The 24,440-nt window shown below is 37.8% G+C and overlaps 1 protein-coding gene across 5 annotated transcripts in view; it reads left to right on the top strand.

The window, feature by feature from the left end:
* The window catches only part of LOC139749000 (inositol polyphosphate-4-phosphatase type I A), a 229,840-nt gene that overhangs the window by 181,233 nt on the left and 24,167 nt on the right, over positions 1–24,440 (top strand). For 3 of the 5 annotated variants that reach the window (XM_071662367.1, XM_071662364.1, XM_071662365.1), the window contains 8 exons: positions 3,763–3,792; positions 6,361–6,515; positions 10,650–10,790; positions 14,468–14,632; positions 15,654–15,868; positions 16,143–16,309; positions 22,105–22,288; positions 22,423–22,615. In XM_071662367.1, the coding sequence (XP_071518468.1) occupies positions 3,763–3,792; positions 6,361–6,515; positions 10,650–10,790; positions 14,468–14,632; positions 15,654–15,868; positions 16,143–16,309; positions 22,105–22,288; positions 22,423–22,615 (1,250 nt within the window). The remainder of the gene's footprint in view (positions 1–3,762; positions 3,793–6,360; positions 6,516–10,649; positions 10,791–14,467; positions 14,633–15,653; positions 15,869–16,142; positions 16,310–22,104; positions 22,289–22,422; positions 22,616–24,440) is intronic. The other 2 variants (XM_071662368.1, XM_071662366.1) reach the window with 1 other exon arrangement.

Genomic DNA, 24,440 nt, shown 5'->3' with positions numbered 1-24,440 from the left:
TAGTGGCTATGTTGTGCTCTACGTACTCAAGAATAAACTGTGTATTGAATAACAATGTTTTTTTTTTGGAAAAATCAGATTTAGCAACTGAATTCTGAGATTTTGAAGGGGGTATGAGCTGATGTAGAGAGAGCCAAAAGTTTTCCTAATGCAGAGTACCTATTAGTGTCATATTGGTGGCATGTACTATAGGATATTGTGTTGAATTATACAGGGGAAGACTTATAAATCACATGAATTAATATCTGTTATTATTCAGTAGAAACTTTTTCATTAGGAACAATAATTCAAATGTTTGAATTATCTTTCTATGGTTAAAACTCAAAAGCTGCCTCATTAGAAAATGTATATTTTTATTTCTGATAGGCCTTGCTAACAACTGTAGGCCTTCTGAACAAGGTGATTGAATTTGGTGATTGTAAATGATACATAGCTTTGGTTCTTTCATAGAAATATCATCCTTGAGTTGTGATTTATTTTTGCTTGGATAATTCTAGTAGATGGATTGACTGAGGTTACCCATGGAGGTACTATCATTGAAAAGATAAAAGATCACCATTTCTGCCACACATTCTGAAATTCAACATGTTCCTCCAGAGATTGTATTTTCTCTGCATTCTCTTTTCTTCCCTTTAATTTTCAGTATTATTTTACTTACTTGCTTTCTTCAACTTCCCCCTGAACGTACAGTTACTGAAGCTGCTGTTATTGTTTACAAACACATCATTATTACCTACTATTTATAGAGTTAGTAGCTGCTTCACTCATATAGTATCCATGCAAAACTCTAAGGTTATGATTTATGTTTGCTTGGGTAGCTTTGATACATTAGAGTTATTCAGGGAGACAGTATCATGAAAAAAAGGATGACCGTTTCTGATGCATTTTTCCAAACTCCACACTGTCCCTCAGGGATAGAGCTTTCAGTCCTTTTTATTTCTTCTCCTATATAGGGCAAAGCATATAGAATTTAAAGACCTAATGGAAAATTAAAAGGTGGTGTGAATGAAAATGAATGATAAAAGGAAAGGGAACTAGGACCTCTCAGGAAAACTGAATGAGAACTTAAAGGAGAGAACAAAGTAATCTGGAGTGAGGTAAATTGATGTAGAGGAGAGGCATATGTGAAAAACAATAGTGTAGGAAACAAGTCTTGGAGGATGCTAGTAACAAAGAATGACGTTCGAAAGAGATGGAGAGAGCATATAACTAATTAGAAATTATGAAAAAGAAATGCTGATTTGCACAGCATAGTTAAAGAGAAGGATAGTGAAGAATAGATATATGGAGGAGGAAGATGTAAACATTCTGAGCAATGATGCTCACAAAGAATGGACAAACAGATAGAGTGGTAAATCAGATTTTGAAGAGTGGAGCTGGAGAGTTTATATGGAGTCAGAAAAGCAGTTATCTGTTTGATGACCTCATATGTTATATGGCAGGGTTCATGTAAGGATAGTAATTGATTGTATGAAGAGAATTAGTAAACCCTTTTTAGGTAAATAACAAGGTGAGTTTAGGAAGGGAAGGGAGGGTTCAAACCAGATTTTTTTTTTTACTTATGTAGGTGGTGGACAAAGTTCTAGAGAAATAGATGAAAGTCTCTACAGCTTTTATGAATTTCAAAGAGACACTATGTATAAGATGAAAGTAAGATAGGATGATTGTGATGTGATACTTAAATTGGAGAAACTGTGGAAGTTGTCACCATTGTTGTATACAGATGATGCTCTATTGTTAGCTCTGTCAGAGGAAGAGTTGGATAGAATGATAGGCCAGTTCATTGAGAATGTTGAAATTGTATGCAAATAAAATAAGACACGAGCTTTTGAAAAGGAAGGGAGGACACAGTGTAAGATCAGTCTGTATTGGAAAGAACTGGAAGTTGTAAATCAGTTGAAATACTTAGGATTGAAGTTTAGTGAGCCCGGTAGTGGGAAAGCTGAAGTTGAAAGTAGGATTGTGTTAGGGAAAAAAACCAGGGGTGAAGTAGTCCCAGCATGTTCAAGAATCTTGCTCAAAAGACCACTTACCTTAGTAATGGCATAAGGCTATAAACCCAAGTTTATTCAGATATAATAGGTAAAAATAAGAGCAGTAGAGTTGGATAATGCACATGGTATAGCTGGAATTTTGAGGATAGATAAAATGAAGAATGAAAATGTGAGATCATGTGGTGTGAAGTCAAGTCATTAAAAAGGCATTTAAAAGAACTCATAACAGTACAGTTAAAGTTAAGCAGAGGATAAGTGGACCATGAACAAGATGGATAGATTTAGTGAGAGAATTGATTAGGGCTAGGGATATTACGAATGGTGCCAGAAGAATGATGAGTTCAGATGCTTTAGAAGCATTTTCTATATAGATGTTGTATGCATGAAGACATCTGTCTTGCTTAACAGATCAGCTTAAGAAAAGTAAGCAACTGTTTTATATGTGTGGAAATCCATATTTCACTTTAAAGCACTTTTATGGACTGCAGATGAGTGTGAGTGATGCTTCAGAGGTTGACTCATCCCATTGAATTGGGATTGGAGGAGAGAGAGAGAGAGAGAGAGAGAGAGAGAGAGAGAGAGAGAGAGAGAGAGAGAAATACTTTCTTGAAAATTTTAACTCATTTTGATGTGCATTGAAGAATTTTTATTATCAAAGGAGTGCATGTATGAGGTGAAGTTATGGTATGAGTGAGTGGTTTGAAAGAATATGGAAGTGTGTCAAGATTGTAATGTTAACATGGTTTTTTGTTGTTTTTATGGTTAGGGCATATGTGAGAGTGACTGGTGCACTACTTGATTAGGTTGGAACAGAATGGAAGTTGCCACATTTGCTGCATGCAAATTGACCTGTGATGTAGCTGAAGAGAATGGTGTTTTTATTAATCTGTTCATGAGAAAGATGATGAAAGTAGATGCAGTTGATAGTAAGACAATTTTTTGAAAGGAAAAAGGTGTGTTTACTTGAACACTTTCATGCAATTGTGCTATTAGCACTGGAATTAATGATGATGAATAGTTAGATAGATAGTATCTTTGTTGTCTTATCCCCATGTGTCAGCTTTTCCCATTATGTGTGTTAACTAAGCATCCATTATTTTTTTACACTCACTTTATTTCCTGCTGTGTGAGGAGTTAGTAACTGCTTCACTCAAATAGCATCTAGACAGACTAACAAAATTTTGCTTACACAAGTTTCCTTTGATTATAGGAGACATCATACATGATATCGATTTAAAGATTGAGAATAACAAAATTTTGAGTGATATCTTTGTTTAGATATTTTTGTGCCAAAGAAAATGCTTGTAGGTAAATTGTTTTGATCATTATATTTCCTATGAACAAAATTAAGCCATGTTATGCCTTCTTTTCTGTTGCCAGACTAATGTTAGTGTGTCTGCAAAATTTGCATTCTGATTTTTTAACTCTTTTGTCTTGATAGTAGGGATCACTATCATATCTTATTTAATGGGAGCTACTGTGTGATTGATCATATGAATTTTATACTTATGACATGGAAGTTTCATTTTGTAAACCTTTATTTGAATACATCAATGTAAAACATAATAAAGCAAAGATTTTATGTATTAAAAGACTTAAACCTGTACATCCAGCCTTGGTTTTAGATGTGTTAGTATTTTTCATTCTATCTGGAGAATATATTACCATGGGCAGTTGACTTAATCTCCATCACTTCATTTATTAGTTTTCTGTAAAAGATTATAACCCACGCTAGAGTTTGACCCTGGTAATATGTGATCCCTGACAGGTGTGCACAGTAGGGGAAGTCCTCCTGTAGGTTAGTTGCCAACTTCACGACCATTCACCACTACTCACTAAACCACTTAGTGCCACGAGCATGAGTGAACTCCTGCATAAGTATTTTCCTGTTTTAGATAAAGTTATACATTGCATGAGTAACTTTATGTCCCAATTGCAGCAAAGGGGACTTTTGTTTTCTTTAAGCATATAGTAAGTTGCATGTATATGTGGAATGTATTTGATGTGCTGCATTGTGAAAACTGGCGTTGTCTTGGAATATCTATCCCAGAACTGTAAAATGGATTTACTTTAGACTGTGGTTCATGTACTGCATGTGAATACATACAAAAAGCAGTAGTTTTGTTTACCAATTCACTTCTACATCACCTCTGTAATCTAAAGTGACTCCATTTTAGAAGGGTACTAGATTGATGCATAATTATTATTATTATTATTATTATTATTATTATTATTATTATTATTATTATTATTATTATTATTATTTATCCCTGGGGATAGGGGAGAAAGAATAATTCCCATGTACTCCCTGTTCGTCGTAGAAGGCGACTAAAACGGGAGGGAGTAGGGGGCTAGAAATCCTCCCCTCTCATTTTTAATTTTCCAAAAGAAGGAACAGAGAAGGATTTCCTTCAAAGGCTCAGCTCCCTTTTCTTAATGCTACCTCGTTAATGCGGGAAATGGCAAATAGTATGAAAAAAAGATATTAATATTATCATTATTATTTTTTTTTTTATTATTTTGCTTTGTCGCTGTCTCCCGCGTTTGTGAGGTAGAGCAAGGAAACAGACGAAAGAAATGGCCCAACCCACCCCCATACACATGTATATACATACACATCCACACACGCAAAATATACATACCCATACATCTCATTGTACACATATATATACACACACAGACACATACATATATACCCATGTACACAATTCACACTGTCTGCCTTTATTCATTCCCATCGCCACCTCGCCACACGTGGAATAACATCCCCCTCCCCCCTCATGTGTGCGAGGTAGCGCTAGGAAAGGACAACAAAGGCCTCATTTGTTCACGCTCAGTCTCTAGCTGCCATGCAATAATGTCCGAAACCACAGCTCCCTTTCCACATCCAGGCCCCACAGAACTTTCCATGGTTTACCCCAGACGCTTCACATGCCCTGATTCAATCCATTGACAGCACGTCGACCCCGGTATACCACATCAATCCAATTCACTCTATTCCTTGCCCGCCTTTCACCCTCCTGCATGTTCAGGCCCCGATCACTCAAAATCTTTTTCACTCCATCTTTCCACCTCCAATTTGGTCTCCCACTTCTCCTCGTTCCCTCCACCTCCGACACGTGTATCCTCTTGGTCGATCTTTCCTCACTCATTCTCTCCATGTGCCCAAACCATTTCAAAACACCCTCTTCTGCTCTCTCAACCACACTCTTTTTATTTCCACACATCTCTCTTACCCTTACATTACTTACTCGATCAAACCACCTCACACCACATATTGTCCTCAAACATCTCATTTCCAGCACATCCACCCTCCTGCGCACAACTCTATCCATAGCGCACGCCTCGCAACCATACAACATTGTTGGAACCACTATTCCTTCAAACATACCCATTTTTGCTTTCGGAGATAATGTTCTCGACTTCCACACATTCTTCTAGGCTCCCAGGATTTTCGCCCCCTCCCCCACCCTATGATTCACTTCCGCTTCCGTGGTTCCATCCGCTGCCAGATCCACTCCCAGATATCTAAAACACTTTACTTCCTCCAGTTTTTCTCCATTCAAACTTACCTCCCAATTGACTTGACCCTCAACCCTACTGTACCTAATAACCTTGCTGTTATTCACATTTACTCTTAACTTTCTTCTTTCACACACTTTACCAAACTCAGTCACCAGCTTCTGCAGTTTCTCACATGAATCAGCCACCAGCGCTATATCATCAGCGAACAACAACTGACTCACTTCCCAAGCTCTCTCATCCCCAACAGACTTCATACTTGCCCCTCTTTCCAAAACTCTTGCATTTACCTCCCTAACAACCCCATCCATAAACAAATTAAACAACCATGGAGACATCACACACCCCTGCCGCAAACCTACATTCACTGAGAATCATTATTATTATTATTTTTTCATACTATTCGCCATTTCCCGCGTTAGCGAGGTAGCGTTAAGAACAGAGGGCTGGGCCTTTGAGGGAATATTATTATTATTATTATTATTATTATTATTATTATTATTATTATTATTATTATTATTTATTATTATTATATTTACCATTACATTATTTATTACTTTGGTGTACGGCAGTACATATTGAATTGTATTGTTGATTAATCTTTATGTAACAGTCATAACACAGAGATTGGTCTTACTATAGGTTATTTTTCTTTTATTTCATACTACATACATCATTAATAATGGTGCAATCTAGCTATCCAGCTGTTGATATGAATTATTGAATGTAGATATATCCGCATATATGGCATAATTGTGCATGCAGCATGTTTTACTTTGTACATTATTGCATAATACATAAGTGTTGCCTATCCAACTGTTTAATTGCCTGTTGATCCTGACAGATGTCAATGAACCCCCATTCCTGGAGATATCGGTTTCTTGTGATAATCTGCGTTGTGATGGTGATGGGCAGCCACCATCCCCAAGGGTTACTGTGCAAGTTCTCAATCCACCGCAGACCACCTGGCTTCACTATGCACAAACTGAAGTTATTGAAGTAAGTGATGTATTTTTTCATTCTTTCACATACTGTTTTTTTTATGCATGAATATCTCGATATTGATACATACTTTGTCTTATTGAATGAGATTAACTTTGAGGAAATTTCACTATGTTGTACTGTTGAAGCTCAATCAACCTTGTAATTGAGATTGCAAGTTTATCTCTTTAGTAGGAATTCTTTAGTACTTAAATGAAGTATCGCATCATGTTTCTGTAGCTGAGAAATTATAACTTCATTGTGTTGCCTATGTAGCACAGGAGACATTTGAGAATTGCTCATGAACCTTTATACAGGTCTTCCTCAGCATCTAGAGGAATGAACGACATATGACCCATAGCTGTATATTTGATTATACAGGAGTAATTCCACTCATTGTAAGGTTTGAACTGTGACTAAACTTGCCTCATAACTTGAAGAGAATTCATGCTTATGTCATGAAACTTTTATATTTGTTTCACAGCATCAGAAAAATTGATTAGCACAAGACCTATAATTCTTGTTTGATTTTTGTGTTATTAATAAGAATGTTTTATATGAAACTTAACCTGGCTCATAACTTTTATGTAAATTCGACCTTTGCCATGACACTTAATAGAGATGTTTATGATATTTTCCAAACAAAATTTCCACCCATTCATATTTTATTCCCAGTGACTGTGGTGTACTGAATGTGACACATAGGTTCCTTGGAACACAATTTTGATTTGTAGTTGAGCTAATTAGTGGCAGAAAATAGAGAGGAGGGCTTAGAGGAAAGATTTTTATGATTCAAAATACTTCAAAATGCAAAATAGAGAGGGGGGCTTACAGGGGAGATTGTTATGATTCAAATTATTTCAAAATGCTTGTGAAACAACATGTCGTCCTCCTGTTGATGCACCATGCAGAAGATATTCTGTAGTGTATCATCTTCAGAAGATATAAAGAAAATGAAAATGGTATGTTAAAATAAAAGGAGAGTAGCAGAGAGAAAAAAAAATTGTAACTAAGCAAATGATGAAAGGTTGTTCCATAGATCATCAGGAGTGACCTTTTGTTAAAGATCAATTAATAACATTAAGTGAATTGGGAGGATTGTTGAAGCAGCAGAGTAGATATGTGGTTTGCCTGTCTAGACTACACTAATCAGAATCAAGGTCGAGAGGTGTCAGCCCATGCATATGAATAGTTATACCTATTTATTTATTTTTCCTTTCGTCTGTTTCCTTGGGCTACCTCGCAAACGCGGGAGACAGCGACAAAGCAAAATAAAAAAAAATATAATATTTATTTGGAAGAAAGAATATAACCAGTGTATATCTTTTTTTGTCATAGATGGTGGCAAATGGTGTGGAAGTAAGGATTTGGAAATCCTCCAATCCTCTATCATCAACTAAAATTAGGAAGATTTTAGGAGCCAAAGCAGGATTTTTCCTCAATGTCTTAGCCTCATATTCTTGATGCTACCTTGTTAAGGCAGGGAAGGCAAGCAGATTTAAAAAATGAAATCAAGAAAATGCTATCCATTCCTTCCTTCTGTACTTTAATACATTAAAGATTGGAGGGCAGAAGGAGGAACATCCTCCTTTGAGTAGTGTCCGTATCTCTTCCACTATTCTCTTGCCTAGGATCGCTAAGGCCAGCTGATATGCTATATAGTGAGATAGTAACTCTCTCACTTCATTATTGGTACTTGGAACATAGTGAGATAGTCACTCTCTCACTTCATTATTGGTACATAGTAGTTCCAAGCTCTTGCACTAATTGCATAGAAACATTTACATGTATTAGTTTTTTCTCATACTATTCGCCATTTCCCGCATTAGCAAGGTAGCGTTAGGAACAGAGGACTGGGCCTTTGAGGGAATATCCTCACCTGGCCCCCTTCTCTGTTCCCTCTTTTGGAAAATTGAAAAAAAAACGAGAGGGGAGGATTTCCAGCCACCCGCTCCCTCCCCTTTTAGTCGCCTTTTACGACACGCAGGGAATATGTGGGAAGTATTCTTTCTCCCCTATCCCCAGGGATAACATATATTAGTATCAGTTTGTATTTCTGCATCACTTTACCACTCTCAGATTGTCAGTATACTGTATATCATTTCTTTTAATTTTCTTTATTCCTAAGTGCCCTTTGTTCCTCATAGAAAATTACAGACCAGGTTTTCTTTTTTGTTGTGGAAGATAAGTTCTTTTACTGTCTTCTTTTGTGTTTGTAAAATCATTTGAAGGTTTCTATCATCCTATCAGATGTATAGGATGCAGATAAATGAACCTAATAATTTCATGAAGGTAAAATTGAGGAAGAAAAGAAAATATATCTCTTCATTGTCATATGTTTTTTAATCGCATCTGTAATTATTTTGGTGAACAAACATTTTAGATTTTTGTACTTGATTTCAAGTAATGGAAAAACTGGAATAGAAATTTTAGTAATAGAATGCAAATAGAAAAGCAAATGGATTTGTATGTAGCATTTATGGATCTGGAGAAGGCATATGATAGAGTTGATAGAGATGCTCTGTGGAAGGTATTAAGAATATATGGTGTGGGAGGCAAGTTGTTAGAAGCAGTGAAAAGTTTTTATCGAGGATGTTAGGCATGTGTACGTGTAGGAAGAGAGGAAAGTGATTGGTTCTCAGTGAATGTAGGTTTGCGGCAGGGGTGTGTGATGTCTCCATGGTTGTTTAATTTGTTTATGGATGGGGTTGTTAGGGAGGTAAATGCAAGAGTTTTGGAAAGAGGGGCAAGTATGAAGTCTGTTGTGGATGAGAGAGCTTGGGAAGTGAGTCAGTTGTTGTTCGCTGATGATACAGCGCTGGTGGCTGATTCATGTGAGAAACTGCAGAAGCTGGTGACTGAGTTTGGTAAAGTGTGTGAAAGAAGAAAGTTAAGAGTAAATGTGAATAAGAGCAAGGTTATTAGGTACAGTAGGGTTGAGGGTCAATTCAATTGGGAGGTGAGTTTGAATGGAGAAAAACTGGAGGAAGTAAAGTGTTTTAGATATCTGGGAGTGGATCTGGCAGCGGATGGAACCATGGAAGCGGAAGTGGATCATAGGGTGGGGGAGGGGATGAAAATTCTGGGAGCCTTGAAGAATGTGTGGAAGTCGAGAACATTATCTCGGAAAGCAAAAATGGGTATGTTTGAAGGAATAGTGGTTCCAACGATGTTGTATGGTTGCGAGGCGTGGACTATGGATAGAGTTGTGCGCAGGAGGATGGATGTGCTGGAAATGAGATGTTTGAGGACAATGTGTGGTGTGAGGTGGTTTGATCGAGTAAGTAACGTAAGGGTAAGAGAGATGTGTGGAAATAAAAAGAGCGTGGTTGAGAGAGCAGAAGAGGCTGTTTTGAAATGGTTTGGTCACATGGAGAGAATGAGTGAGGAAAGATTGACCAAGAGGATATATGTGTCGGAGGTGGAGGGAACGAGGAGAAGAGGGAGACCAAATTGGAGGTGGAAAGATGGAGTGAAAAAGATTTTGTGTGATCGGGGCCTGAACATGCAGGAGGGTGAAAGGAGGGCAAAGAATAGAGTGAATTGGATTGATGTGGTATACCGGGGTTGACGTGCTGTCAGTGGATTGAATCAGGGCATGTGTATGGGGGTGGGTTGGGCCATTTCTTTCGTCTGTTTCCTTGCGCTACCTCGCAAACGCGGGAGACAGCGACAAAGCAAAAAAAAAAAAAAAAGAATGCAATTATGCTCTGTTTTTATTATATATGAGGTTTGAGAATTATTTCTAAAGCAAAATAATGCTTTTCCAAATGAAGCATTCTGTTGAAATATAGCAGTTTGCAAATTTCTTGTTTATAAGCCAGCACTTGCCATACCAGAATGATGGATAGTTCATGTATATGTGAGTTATAAGTAATGTTTGTGTAGGAATGTGGAAGATATTCATAAAAGAATTTCACTGAGAAAGATGAATATATTTCATATTTGTGTAAATATTAAAACTAAGATATAGTGTGTGTGTTTGTTATCAGTCATGGTGGGAGGGTGTTGAATTTTTTGTTGACCAAAACATTTAAAGAATATTGACAATTTTTTTTTCTTTGAATAAGGAGGTATCTTGTAGGATACCTAACTTGAAATAATGGATCCAGCAAAAATTGTTTAATTGAAATGGGCTTTGCTTCTCCACAGAGAACTAGCAATCCAAATTTCCTCTCCACTGTAAGTTTTCGCAAAAGTGATGGATTGGACGCTAACACTCAAGTTCGGTTAGCAGTATATGATGTGAGAGAGAGAGTCACAAATACCACAACTCAGCTGGGCCAAGCTACAGTAAGTATGAAGGAATATTATTTTACCAAGAAAGTGTAAAAATAGGTATTATATAGGAGTGTTTTTTTTGCACACATTTTCTTTCAGTGTCTTCCATATTTTTGGGAGTTTATCCCTGAATGACTGCAACTTTCAATACTAAACTTAATTTCTTACTTATTTCATGACTTATATGTATGGGATTTCTCCTGTGATCAAAGTGAATGAGACTAAACTGGTTTAATGAAAAATAAAGGGTGATTGTCCCATCATAAGGCTTTAGACTTTTAGACCCCTGTACCACCTTGGCACTACAAAACACTTGGGATGCCATATTGAAACAAATCCTCTCTCCCAGACAGTTCCATACTGTTACACTTATTTGTGCCTATTTTTTTACACTTTTATCTACTGCATTCCAGTCCTTAGCTAGGTATTTACCCTTTTGGTATGAAAATTTGCATTACATGTTTTCCGAATGTAGAAATGATGTTTTTAGCAAATTGTGATAAATGTAATCATGAAGAATGCAGTTGTGGTAAGTCAGTGGAGGGCCTTAGCAAGTATTACATTGCTTTTCATATGTTACTCCTATTCTTTCACTGTCAATCTGAGTGCAGTGGTGAATTTAGTGTTCTTTGTTGAATGGCTGGTTCATTTTCTGACCACACAACCAACTAACTATTACCTTCTTTCTGTGCATTATGAACCAGGTGTTGTTGGTCATATTTTTCATTTGATTGGGCGTTTGAGTTTGAGTGGAGAAAAATTAGAGGAAGTGAAGTGTTTTAAGATTTCTGGGAGTGGACATGGCAACAAATGGAACTATGGAAGTGGATGTGAGCCTTAGGGTTGTTGATTGGGTGATGGTTCTGGGAGCACTGAAGAATGTGTGGAAAGGGAGATCATTGTCAGGGAGGGCAAAAATAGGTATGTCTGAAGGTAAATTAGTATCAGCAATATCATATGGATGCAAGGCTTGGGCCATAGATAAGGCTCTGCAGAGGAGGGTTGATGTGTTGGAAGTGAAATGTTTGAGGACAGTGTGGTGTGAGGTATTTTGATCAAGTAAGTAATGAAAGGGTAAGAGAGAGATTGGGTATTGAAAAGAGTGTGGTTGAGAGAGCTGAAGAGGGTGTGCTTTAATTGTTTTGGGCATATGGAGCAAATGAGTGAAAAACGGTCAATAAAGAATGGATATATGAGTCAGAAGTGGAGGAACAAGGAGTATGGGGAAACCAAATTGGAGATGGAAGGATGGAGTAAAATAGATTTGAAACAATCAGGACCTGAACATGTAGGAGGGTGAAATGAGCACATGAAATAGTGAGATATGGAATGATGTGGCGTACAGGGGGTCCACATGCTATCAATGCGGGATTATGAAATCGCTGGGACAATGATGATAAGCTCAGAACAAGAGTGGTATATTAGAATGCCTTGTATCTTAGAGAACTTAGTGCTTTTGAGTTATTTGGCAGTTGAAATTAATCATTGATATCAGTCAAATAAATATAGAATTGAATACTATTGTTTAGAAGTTTTTTTTTTTTTTTTTTTTTTTTTTTTTTTTTTTTTGCCGCTGTCTCCCGCGTTTGCGAGGTAGCGCAAGGAAACAGACGAAAGAAATGGCCCAACCCACCCCCATACACATGTATATACATACATGTCCACACACGCAAATATACATACCTACACAGCTTTCCATGGTTTACCCCAGATGCTTCACATGCCCTGATTCAATCCACTGACAGCACGTCAACCCCGATATACCACATCGATCCAATTCACTCTATTCCTTGCCCTCCTTTCACCCTCCTGCATGTTCAGGCCCTGATCACACAAAATCTTTTTCACTCCATCTTTCCACCTCAATTTGGTCTCCCACTTCTCCTCGTTCCCTCCACCTCCGACACATATATCCTCTTGGTCAATCTTTCCTCACTCATTCTCTCTATGTGCCCAAACCATTTCAAAACACCCTCTTCTCTCTGCTCTCTCAACTACGCCCTTTTTATTTCCACACATCTCTCTTACCCTTACGTTACTTACTCGATCAAACCACCTCACACCACACATTGTCCTCAAACATCTCATTTCCAGCACATCCACCCTCCTGCGCAGAACTCTATCCATAGCCCACGCCTCGCAACCATACAAAATTGTTGGAACCACTATTCCTTCAAACACCCATTTTTGCTTTCCGAGATAATGTTCTCGACTTCCACACATTCTTCAAGGCTCCCAGGATTTTCGCCCCCTCCCCCACCCTATGATCCACTTCCGCTTCCATCCGCTGCCAGATCCACTCCCAGATATCTAAAACACTTTACTTCCTCCAGTTTTTCTCCATTCAAACTTACCTCCCAATTGCCTTGACCCTCAACCCTACTGTACCTGATAACCCCGCCCTTATTCACATTTACTCTTAACTTTCTTCTTATTATTAGACTCACGATTAGTTTTGAATGTAAATGGATTTATGTTATTTGATAATGTGAAACAGCTGCAAGTAGTAATCAAGGAAAATTTGATCCATGAAATAAATTCATTTGCATGTAGGTAGAGAAAATTTTGTCATTATAAACTTATGTCAGTGTTTCAGGAGGGTGATGAAACTGATGTGGTTGTTTCATTGGTCATGAGTGAAAAGCGCTGAAAGAGTTAGATACCCATAGATATATTCTCTTTCGAGGGACTAGAATGTCTAGAATAATTGTAAGAAGTAATCATATATTATCATGATTATTACCAAGTTTATTGTATATTATACCCTCCATCCCCTCCATACACATGCCTCTAACCTGACCTCTTTTGGGAACATGTTACACCTGCTTGCTTGTTAGGACATTCTCCTCTTGCTTTTGTCAGGAGTACATTGTTGTTGTATGTCTTTTAAGGATGATTTACTGTTACGTATTTGTTAGGAATATTATACTCTCTTACATTCTTTGGAAAGGAAAGCAGTTATCGTGCTGTGACTTACAAGACATGGCTAACTGATTTGGATAAAGATAAGTTTTTCAATGCTTTGGCAGAGAGAAGTAGAAGACATATGGTGGAAACAAGAAAGAATGAGAAGGAATAAGAGAGACAGCACCTTTTAGCTGTGAAATAATCAAGTGAATATGTAGTATGTGAAGGAATTTGAATTGGGATCAGAAACAAGGAAGAAATTTTTGTAACATAAATAACTGCAGTTGTACTGTTGTTTAAAACTTTTATGAACTTTATGTTGGGAAAATGAAACTCCAGCATTAAGGCGCTATTCATTCAACTTTCTCTCTGCTTCTCTGTTTTAGAGTGTATATCCAGTCACAGCTTACATTAGGTTTTCCAACGTTGATATGCAGGAATGTATTATATAGCTAAATTCTTAAGATTCTGTACCAAAACATTGACCAAATTATGTACTATTTTTAATTCATCATGCATATTTCCAGCTTGTTTAGATATTGTGAAATCATGTTAGAATGTATAATTACAAAAGTGGTTACAAATATAGAGATAACTACTTTTAGGCTAAAGTCACCACATTTAGTTGTTTTTGTTCTAATGTAGCACTTTGCATTCAGAGTAGTGTGGAATTTCCTATATTTATGATTTACAGAAAATTAATTTTTATCAGCTTTACACAAAGCAAAGAATCACAGATGGTTAAAGATTTTTTATTTGTATGTCATTATTTATGTTTGTAGGTGAATCTTGGGGCCCTACTTGAGACTGGTCGGTCACGCCTTAGTTTGCAGTCACCAGTTGGCCGTAATGTAGGATTCATCACAGTAACTGCTTGGACTTTAGAAGCAGAGTCTGTAGATGCTTCTTCACACACACCCAGCAATGCCACACCACACCACCAGCCAGTAAGTGATCTTTTTAGATTATTGATGTTATCTAATATTTTGTGTGAACCTCATAGATTATGGTTTTCTTTAACATTTACAGAAGATGATGCTGATTTATATCTTTAAAGATTAATGTGCCTAACTCTTTTTGTGTGTAGAGCAGAAAAATCTTCCTGTTTGGGATACTGAAACAGTAAGCATGGATTATAAGTCACATTGATATTTACGGCTCTGAAATAAAAGTCACCATACTCCCTCGTTTCTGGCATAGTACTGTACATAGTTTGTGAGACTCTTAAAGATGATACTATATCTTGTACGTTCTTGAAGTCCCTTGACTTATTTTCACTGTCTATTTCCAAAACATGGGCTGGTTGTATTTTTTAGCAAAATTTTGTTTGCTTTGATATCTGAAACACTGGAAAAGCATACCATATAAAAGTTTTGCTTACATTATTTCATGATGCATATGTACAAATATACAATTTTGATACCTTGTTTCTTAGCTGTCATCAAATGGGCCATATTGCATTTTGCTTATGTAATTTCTCCAAGATTATGACTTATAGTTTCCAACAAGTTTGACATAAATTTTCTTATGATACTCAGGTTTCCCTGCCATATTTCTCCATTGGATCTCTGCCAGTAATTAACACATGTCTGTTAATCTACTGAGCTTACATATGAAAAGTAAATGATCCATTTGCACTGATCAATGTAAGATCAAGTGCAGGCTCAAAGCTTCAACTATGGAGTCTCTATGACCAGTTAGGGATTGTTATTTTCTTTCTAATGAGTGTAAATGACTTTTTGACTTCATCAAACATTATGTAATGTAACCTCGTGTAGCTTTTCTCCATCATGAAGAATTTTTTCACAGTCAGTTCACAGTAATGTATGACAATCTTTTTAGAGATCCATACTAATTTTTTCAGTGTATTAACAGTGTAAGAAATCCTGCTCTGTATTCATTGTTTGTGTTAATGATGTAATTATCTCTTTAGTCTCATTGTAATGATCATATTAACAACATCCTCAGGCCCCACCACCTGTTGCCTGTCACCGTCGAACACAATCACTTCCCCCAAGATTAAATTCCAAGACTCGTCATCCTACCCAAGGTCACCTTAGTCTGCTTTATGACAATCCTACAATGGCTACCTTCAGATTCCACTCTGGCCTTGGTGGGGATATAGCTGTACTTGAGGTTATGGCTGAGAGCCGATACTGCTTCACTTTCCCTCAACACTTGCTGTATGTTTTATGTTAACTTTTATATGTAAACATTGAATATATTGTAAAATAAAACGAGACTGGAAGGGGACATGTGGTTGATCACAACTGCTTGAATTATTTCTTTTATGTTATTTTTTTATCATCTACTGCCTTTATTCATTTTATAAATTGAAATCAGTTTATTGATGATTTAAGTATGGATTTGTTTTTGAATCATAATGAGGTTGCATTTATTTTAACTTAACACAGCCTTTATGATAGATGGAATATTTATTGAATTATCTTTACCCAGCCGATTGTGGATCTCGGAAGAAAGACGGTGGCAGGAGGAACTCTCATCTCTTGGAGATTTATCTGACCAATGGCATACAAGACAAATGGCACTACTTAACCAGCATGTAACACTCATCAACATCTATAACATGGCTCTTGATACCCTCGATGTGGCTGCACATTCAGGTATGTCACTTTCTAAGATATTTTGCTTATATTAGGTTTGCTTACTTTGAACTATGATTAATATCACATCTGAGAATAATTTTACTAATTTTCACATTGGTGTAAGTTGGTTACATATTGAATGTATATGTCTCGTTACTCCAGACTTTGAGGCTATTTCCTAATCTAAGAAAATTTAATGATGTTCCAGTTTTAGGTAAGTCTTGTATCTCAGACAGCTTTCTTAGGTTGGAAAGTGATCTAGTGATTAAGAGTGCTGTTGCTTTTGATATCTAGTGGTTTTGTTTAAAGATGATGCTCTGATGAATTGGATGCACAAAATATGTATGTGTTCTTGGAAAAGTGAGTGGATGCTAGATGATTGGGCAAGAGCAATGATATTGTCTGTGAACAAATGGAAGGATGGTAATGATCACTGTAAAAATTATAGAGGAGTCAGCTTACTTAACATATCAGGAACAGTATATTTTGTGCAAGAATTATTACTGAGAGGGAAAAGAAAATAACAGAATGCAGGATAAGAGAAAAAAAGGGATGTGCTAACAGGTAATGATGAAGGGAGGAGGAATAGAGCATGAATTTTGGAGGACTATTGAATGTGTTTGATGATAGGATGGCAGATATAGTGTGTTTGGGTCGGGGCAGTTTGCAAAGTGAGTCATGGAGAATGGAGAGACAAGAGATAGTAAATGCTTTGCTTAGGATGAAATGTGGCAAGTCAGCTGGAGTGGATGGTGTTTCTGTTGAATTGAATTCATAAAGGGAGTGATTTTGCTGTTGATTAGTTGGGATTTTCAGTTTATGTATGGATCATGGTGAGTTGCCTGAGGATTGGCAGAATGCATGTTTAGTGCTATTTTATAAAGATAAGGGGCATAAAGGTGAGTGTTCAAACTACATAGGTATAAGTTGTTGAGTGTACCTGGTAAGTTGTATAGGAGGGTAGTGTCTGAGAAAGTGAAGGCATGCACAGAGCATCACACCAGGGAGGAACAAAGTGGTTTTATAAGTGTTAGAATACATGTGGGTCAGGTGTTTGTTTTGAAGAATGTGAGAAATATGTAGAGATGGATGGTTTTGTATGTAGTATTTATGCATCTAGAGAAAGCATATGAGTGGGTTGATAGAGATGCCTTGTGGAAGGGCTTAAGAATATACAGTGTGGAAGGAAAACTGCCAGAAACAGTGATGTTTTTATCGTTTTTATCAAGGGTGCATTAATAGAAAGAGAAGAGAGTGAATGGCTCCATGTCACCATGATTGTTTAATTTGCATATGGATGGGGTAGTGTGGGAGAGGGGCAAGTATGCAGTCTGTAGGCGATGAAGGGGCCTGGGAAGTGAGTCAGTTTTTGTTTGCTGATAATACAGCACTGGTGGCCGATTCTAGTGTGAAACTGCAAAAGTTGGTGACTGAGATTGGAAGGTGTTTGAAAGGAGGAAGTTGAGAGTAAACATGAATAAAAGCTAGGTTATTAGGTTTAGCAGAGTTGAGGAACAGGTTAGTTTGGACGTGAGTTTTAATGGAGAAAAATGGGAGAAATGAAGTGTTTCAGACACCTGGGAGTGTACATGGCAGCAAATAGAACCATGGGAGGGGAAGTGAGTCATATGGTGGGTGAGGGGGCGAAGGTCCTGGTAGCATTGAGGAATGTGTGGAATGACTACAGTTGAAGGTATAGTAGTTGCAGCATTATTACATTCATGCAAGGCATGGATGATAGATAAGATTGTACAGAGAGAGGGGGTGTGTTAGAAATGAAATATTTGAGGACAGAATGTGGTTTGAGGTGGTTCAATCAAGTGAGTAATGAAAGGGTAAGAGAGAGATGTGGTAGTAAAAAGAGTTTAGTTGAGAGGGCTGAAGATGGTGTGCCAAAATGGTTTGGATGTATGGAGAGAATGAGTAAAGAAAGGTTGACAAAGAGGGTATATGTGTCAGAAGTGGAGGGAAGAAGGAGATCGGGAGATCAAGTTGGAAATGGAAGGTTGGAGTGATGAAGATTTTGACTAATCGGTTCCCAGATATGCAGGAGGGTGAAAGACATGCATCGGACAGAGTGAATTGGAATGATTTGGTTTACCGGGGTCAACATGCTGTCAGTGGACTGCACCAGGGTATGTAAAGCATCCGGGTTATGCCATGGAAAGATATATGGGGCCTGGTTGTGGATAGGGAGCTGTGACTTCGGTGCATTACATATGACAGATAGAGAATGGATGTGAGTAAATGCAGCCTCTCTTCACCTGTTCATGGTGATACCTTCCCAATGCAGGAAATGGTGATCAAGTATGAAAGAAAAGGATAAGAGATAAACAAAGTGACTTTAGCATTGGTGAAGGATGCGTAGATCAAATCTCTGTAAAGATGGAAGCTGAAAAAATTGTTGTTGTAGGGGGGAAGTTACTGGATGCGACTATATATAATTCTCCAAAAATAGTAAAGCATGTTTAGAGTGAATTGTAGGTTAAATTTAAGTTCTGAGATAGATAAGGGAGTGAAACTGGGCTGTATGTTGTCACATTGGCTTTCCAGTATATGTATTGTTAGGTTAGAGAGTCAAATGAAAGCAAAATAGAGGAAGCAGAAGAGCAAAGCATTGATTGTTTATTGGTGACTTGCTTATTTTCAAATGATTCAGTGTTGCCATTTGAGAGTCAAAAGAAATTACTTAAAGTAATGAATGAATGAGTTTTACGTGGTGTGTTGAAGGAATTGAAGGTGAATGCTGGTAAGAATTAGGTGCCACCTTTTGAAAGGAGGTAGAATAGAGTGGTTGTTTTTGCAGTACCAGACACAATGAATAGAATTTTTGATACTTATTCACCATTTGCTATGATAATTAGATAGCTCAAGAAAGAGACAAACAATAGCCTTTTTTGCTCACATCCAATCTATAGTTCCCATGTATAATGCATTAAAACCAGAGCCCACACAGAACATTCTGTTGTTTCCCTGGATTTCTTCATATTCCATGGTTCAGCCTATTGATATCACATCACCCCTTTTATAACAAAACCCCAGTTGATTCATTCCTATGCATACCTCACCTCTTGAATATTCAGACCCAAATACCTTATGGTTTCTTTTATTCTCTTCGATTTCCCCACCCCATGGCTCAGACTGTCTGTGTCTCACACTTATATCCGTTTAGTCAGTCTCTCTTTGCTCATCCTATCCTTGTGTCCAAACCATTTTAGTGTAACTGGTCAACTGTTTCAAAGTTACTCCTTGTGCTGCCTCACTTTTCAGTCTTACACTGTCATTTCTTATGTAATCAACCTGCTCCACACCACATATTGTCCTTAGGAATTTCATTTACAGAATGCCCACCCTTTTCTCTTATTTTGCATTTAAAACCTAAGACTCATATTCATACGACATGGTCAGGAATACAGTACCTTCCAATATATCCATCTTTTCCCCTAACAGACACTGACCTCTTCTTCCAGAGATCCTGAGTACACCTAGGACATTAGCTTCCTTTCCCACCTTATGGCTCACTTCAGTCTGCATAGTTCTATCCTCTGCCAAATCCACATTCAGACTTACTCTCAAACCATAATGTCTCATCTCTGCTACATCCCATCACCTTACTTTTGTGTACATTCACTCTCACTTTCTCCTCTCACATTCACCCATTGTCACTGGCTTTTGGAGTTTCATTCTTCAGTCTGCCACCAGAGCCATTTTATTTGCAAACAGCAATTGACCAATAGTAATACTTCCCAGTACAGAGTGGAAATGTAAGATTTGGATGGTTGGAGCACAGTTGAAAGAGCCAGAGAACTTATAAGTATTTAGGCTCAGAACTATACAAACAGGGAACAGTGGAAGGAAAAATAAACAAGTTATCCAAATGAGGAAAATAATTGATCTTGGAGATAATCATTTGAGAGAAGGGAATGAATTTTCTTATATCTTATATATTCACTTTCTTTTTCATATTAGTACAACATTCTTTAAGATAAATGAACTCTTACTGCTTTCCCCTGATAAATCCTTTTGTCTTATAACATTCTAAGCAAACACATATTGCTTAATCTGTAAAGGATTCTGTTTTTATCCTGTAAACTTGCATGACACTAGAAGTCACAGATAGTGCATGTATTCTCTCAAAACCAGCATACCTCATGCATAAACATGAATTGTTACAAGATGGATTTGTTTAGTAGCATTCAGTGTGCTTTTCAAAGCTTCTTGCTTGTGATGGAATATTTTCTGAAATTATATTCACTTCAGGAAGCATGAGGACCAGATTTGAGATCAACTGATCCATAAAATCATTATTATTTCTATGCCATGGTATGTATAGATGTCAGGAAATATACATGTTCTACTTAGTTATAGAATTATCATTGGGCATGAGTCATTATGCCTTCTCCAGATCCATAAATGATAGATGATAGAGTTGATAGAGATGCTCTGTGGAAGGTATTAAGAATATATGGTGTGGGAGGCAAGTTGTTAGAAGCAGTGAAAAGTTTTTATCGAGGATGTAAGGCATGTGTACGTGTAGGAAGAGAGGAAAGTGATTGGTTCTCAGTGAATGTAGGTTTGCGGCAGGGGTGTGTGATGTCTCCATGGTTGTTTAATTTGTTTATGGATGGGGTTGTTAGGGAGGTGAATGCAAGAGTCCTGGAAAGAGGGGCAAGTATGAAGTCTGTTGGGGATGAGAGAGCCTGGGAAGTGAGTCAGTTGTTGTTCGCTGATGATACAGCGCTGGTGGCTGATTCATGTGAGAAACTGCAGAAGCTGGTGACTGAGTTTGGTAAAGTGTGTGGAAGAAGAAAGTTAAGAGTAAATGTGAATAAGAGCAAGGTTATTAGGTACAGTAGGGTTGAGGGTCAAGTCAATTGGGAGGTAAGTTTGAATGGAGAAAAACTGGAGGAAGTGAAGTGTTTTAGATATCTGGGAGTGGATCTGTCAGCGGATGGAACCATGGAAGCGGAAGTGGATCATAGGGTGGGGGAGGGGGCGAAAATTTTGGGAGCCTTGAAAAATGTGTGGAAGTCGAGAACATTATCTCGGAAAGCAAAAATGGGTATGTTTGAAGGAATAGTGGTTCCAACAATGTTGTATGGTTGCGAGGCATGGGCTATGGATAGAGTTGTGCGCAGGAGGATGGATGTGCTGGAAATGAGATGTTTGAGGACAATGTGTGGTGTGAGGTGGTTTGATCGAGTAAGTAACGTAAGGGTAAGAGAGATGTGTGGAAATAAAAAGAGCGTGGTTGAGAGAGCAGAAGAGGGTGTTTTGAAATGGTTTGGGCACATGGAGAGAATGAGTGAGGAAAGATTGACCAAGAGGATATATGTGTCGGAGGTGGAGGGAACGAGGAGAAGAGGGAGACCAAATTGGAGGTGGAAAGATGGAGTGAAAAAGATTTTGTGTGATCGGGGCCTGAACATGCAGGAGGGTGTAAGGAGGGCAAGGAATAGAGTGAATTGGAGCGATGTGGTATACAGGGGTTGACGTGCTGTCAGTGGAGTGAATCAAGGCATGTGAGGCGTCTGGGGTGGACCATGGAAAGCTGTGTAGGTATGTATACACGTGTGTGGACATGTGTATGTACATGTGTATGGGGGGGGGGGGTTGGGCCATTTCTTTCGTCTGTTTCCTTGCGCTACCTCGCAGACGCGGGAGACAGCGACAAAGTATAAAAAAAAAAAAAAAAAAAAAAAAAAAAAAAAAAAAATGAGTCATTATAGAAAATGCAGTGCTTTTGACTCACTCAAAATGGATTATTACTTGGTTTCCTGTATACAGTATATTACAGTTGGTTTATCTAACAGGTTCAAGCTTTAAGAAAAGTGTAGACAAGGGTGAAACATCTCTAGAAATGGCTCCAACAAATCTTCATCTTCAGAGACTGTGGGCTCAGAATGAATCCCTTCGCCGTTCTGGATTCTATGACGTCATTACAAGTGGTGTCTTCAGTGCCTATTCTCATGGTTATAAGAATGGAGGACTAGTCAAGTAAGTCAAGGTACTGCATTTTCATTACTTTTATTGTCTTTAGAATTTTTGAAGTCTTTGACCTTAGGGAAGATCAGTGCACACTTTGAAAGACATGCTTATTGGTGCCATTATTTGATTGTATTTTTCTTCAGTATGCTTCAGAAAGCAAAAAGTTCACGAAGAACTCCTGGTGGGGGAGATAAAGCATGGGCGAGTGAGGCAGCTGTGGAAGGTGTAAAAAGATTGAGACAAGAAGTGACAACTCTTCTTCGTTCTACATTAGCTTCTTTAAGACAAGAAGATACAGAGACTCTGAGTGCTCTCCTTTTGAAGCTACAGGAAAAAGTATGTATCAGTTTTTTATTGTCTTTTATGTTAAGGCCATGTCACAGTTTTTTCAGTGAAGGTTTGCTTGTAGTTGTCTTACATACCTGACTGAAATCTCTTCCTTTTTGAATGAGTTTTACTCAAATATCTCTCATTATATTGATTGATAGCTATCTCATCCTTTCTTGAACTGCACGTATCTTAATTAATGTTTGCCATGAGTGAATTTAACTCTTTCCTCTGTCATGAAAATGGTATATGATTTTGCTTATGAATGTGCTGTTATCCAGATGTTGCAGTTAAAAGGTGTGTCTAGCTTAAATATAGCTACAAACTTGTTAAAAATAATGCAAAAAAGTACTTTTATAAGAATGGTGGATGAATGAAATAGAATGACTGATGATGTGGTTGATGCAGACAGCATACATAAATCGAAGAAGTTGTATGATAGTAGAGATTGTTCAGTATATGGGGCATCATGAGTGTGAAATTCCCTCCCATTGCAATACAAATAGGTAATTTTACAGGTATCTTTAACCTTATAAACTGAGGGAAAGTTAAAAAAGCAAGAATGGCTCTATAAAAGATGTCAAAAAGTGAAGGAATGTAGCCATGTGCTATGAAAAAGATATAGGCACCAACCCCAGCCAGCTCGCATTTGTAAGGAATGAGTGCAGCAAGATAAGAAGGAAGGAACAGGGAAACTTTGTAAAGAATATTGTGAACAGGGCAGGAGACAACCCAAAACTTTTCCATAGATTCATTGACCAAATTACCTGTTCAAAAGGAGCTTAGAAGACTAATGACATGGAGGGAAGAGTTGTAGAGGATAATGTAAAGATATGCAAGGATCTGAATGACAAGTTTAAAAGTGTTTTCATGATACCACAGAGATGCAGAGATCTTAGAAAGCATTAAGATATCTAGAAAAGACATAAATAGAATGCTAAAGGGTCTTGACTCATATAAGACTCATGGTCCTGATGAAATTTTTCCATATACACACATGCCGCCACTTGAAATGTCACTAGAATGTCACTAGAATCAGCTTGAATGACAGTGGAGTGGAATGGAAGAGGGCAGGCTTCATACTGTATCTGTCTTAAAGAAAGGAGACCTGGGGGATAACCTGAACTACAGACCATTCTCTGTTATGAGCGTAGTGTGTAAAACTTGGGAAAGATAATCAGAAAGCAAATAGATGACTTCTTGTGGAGGAGAAACTACTTAAGGGAGATACAACACAGGTTCAGCTTAGATGAAAGAGAGGACTGGGTGGATTGTCTGCACCTAGACTGTCAGAAAGCTTTAAACTCCATACCACATGGGAGATTAGTAAACAAGCTGGATCTTCTTCTAGTAGGAACAGTGGGGAGACTCCATTGATGAATAGAAGATTAATTCTGCAAATGCTGCACTCAATTTGCCCCCCCTGCCAGTGACCTGTTAAGGGTGAAGCACTAAAGGTTAAGAAGTGGCACTGGAGTTCACTAGTTATGAAGACTCTCTTGCCATGGCCATCCTCTTGGGGGAGTTCCAGTTGGAACAGGTGTTAGAGATATAGATAGATAGATAGGTAGATAGATAAATAGATAGATAGATACATAGTTAGAGTAACTCACTGGAAGGAGACAAGAGATGTATATCTGAAGAACCTTCTTGAAATTGGTGTCATGAGTAGCATGCTGCAGGGCTTCACTCTGGGACCACTTATTTTCTTTATCTTGATGAGTGACGTGCCAGAAGGGCTGAACTCATACCTAATACAGGCAATGCTAAGATCATTAGGGAAGTGAAAGAAGCAAGGAAGTTTGCATTAACTTTAAAGTATGACCTATATCTG

The sequence above is a fragment of the Panulirus ornatus genome, chromosome 6 (genome assembly GCF_036320965.1).
Source record: "Panulirus ornatus isolate Po-2019 chromosome 6, ASM3632096v1, whole genome shotgun sequence".
Lineage (NCBI taxonomy): Eukaryota > Metazoa > Arthropoda > Malacostraca > Decapoda > Palinuridae > Panulirus > Panulirus ornatus.
The sequence above is the reverse complement of the archived record's forward strand: the minus strand, read 5'-3'. Positions and strand labels throughout refer to the sequence as shown.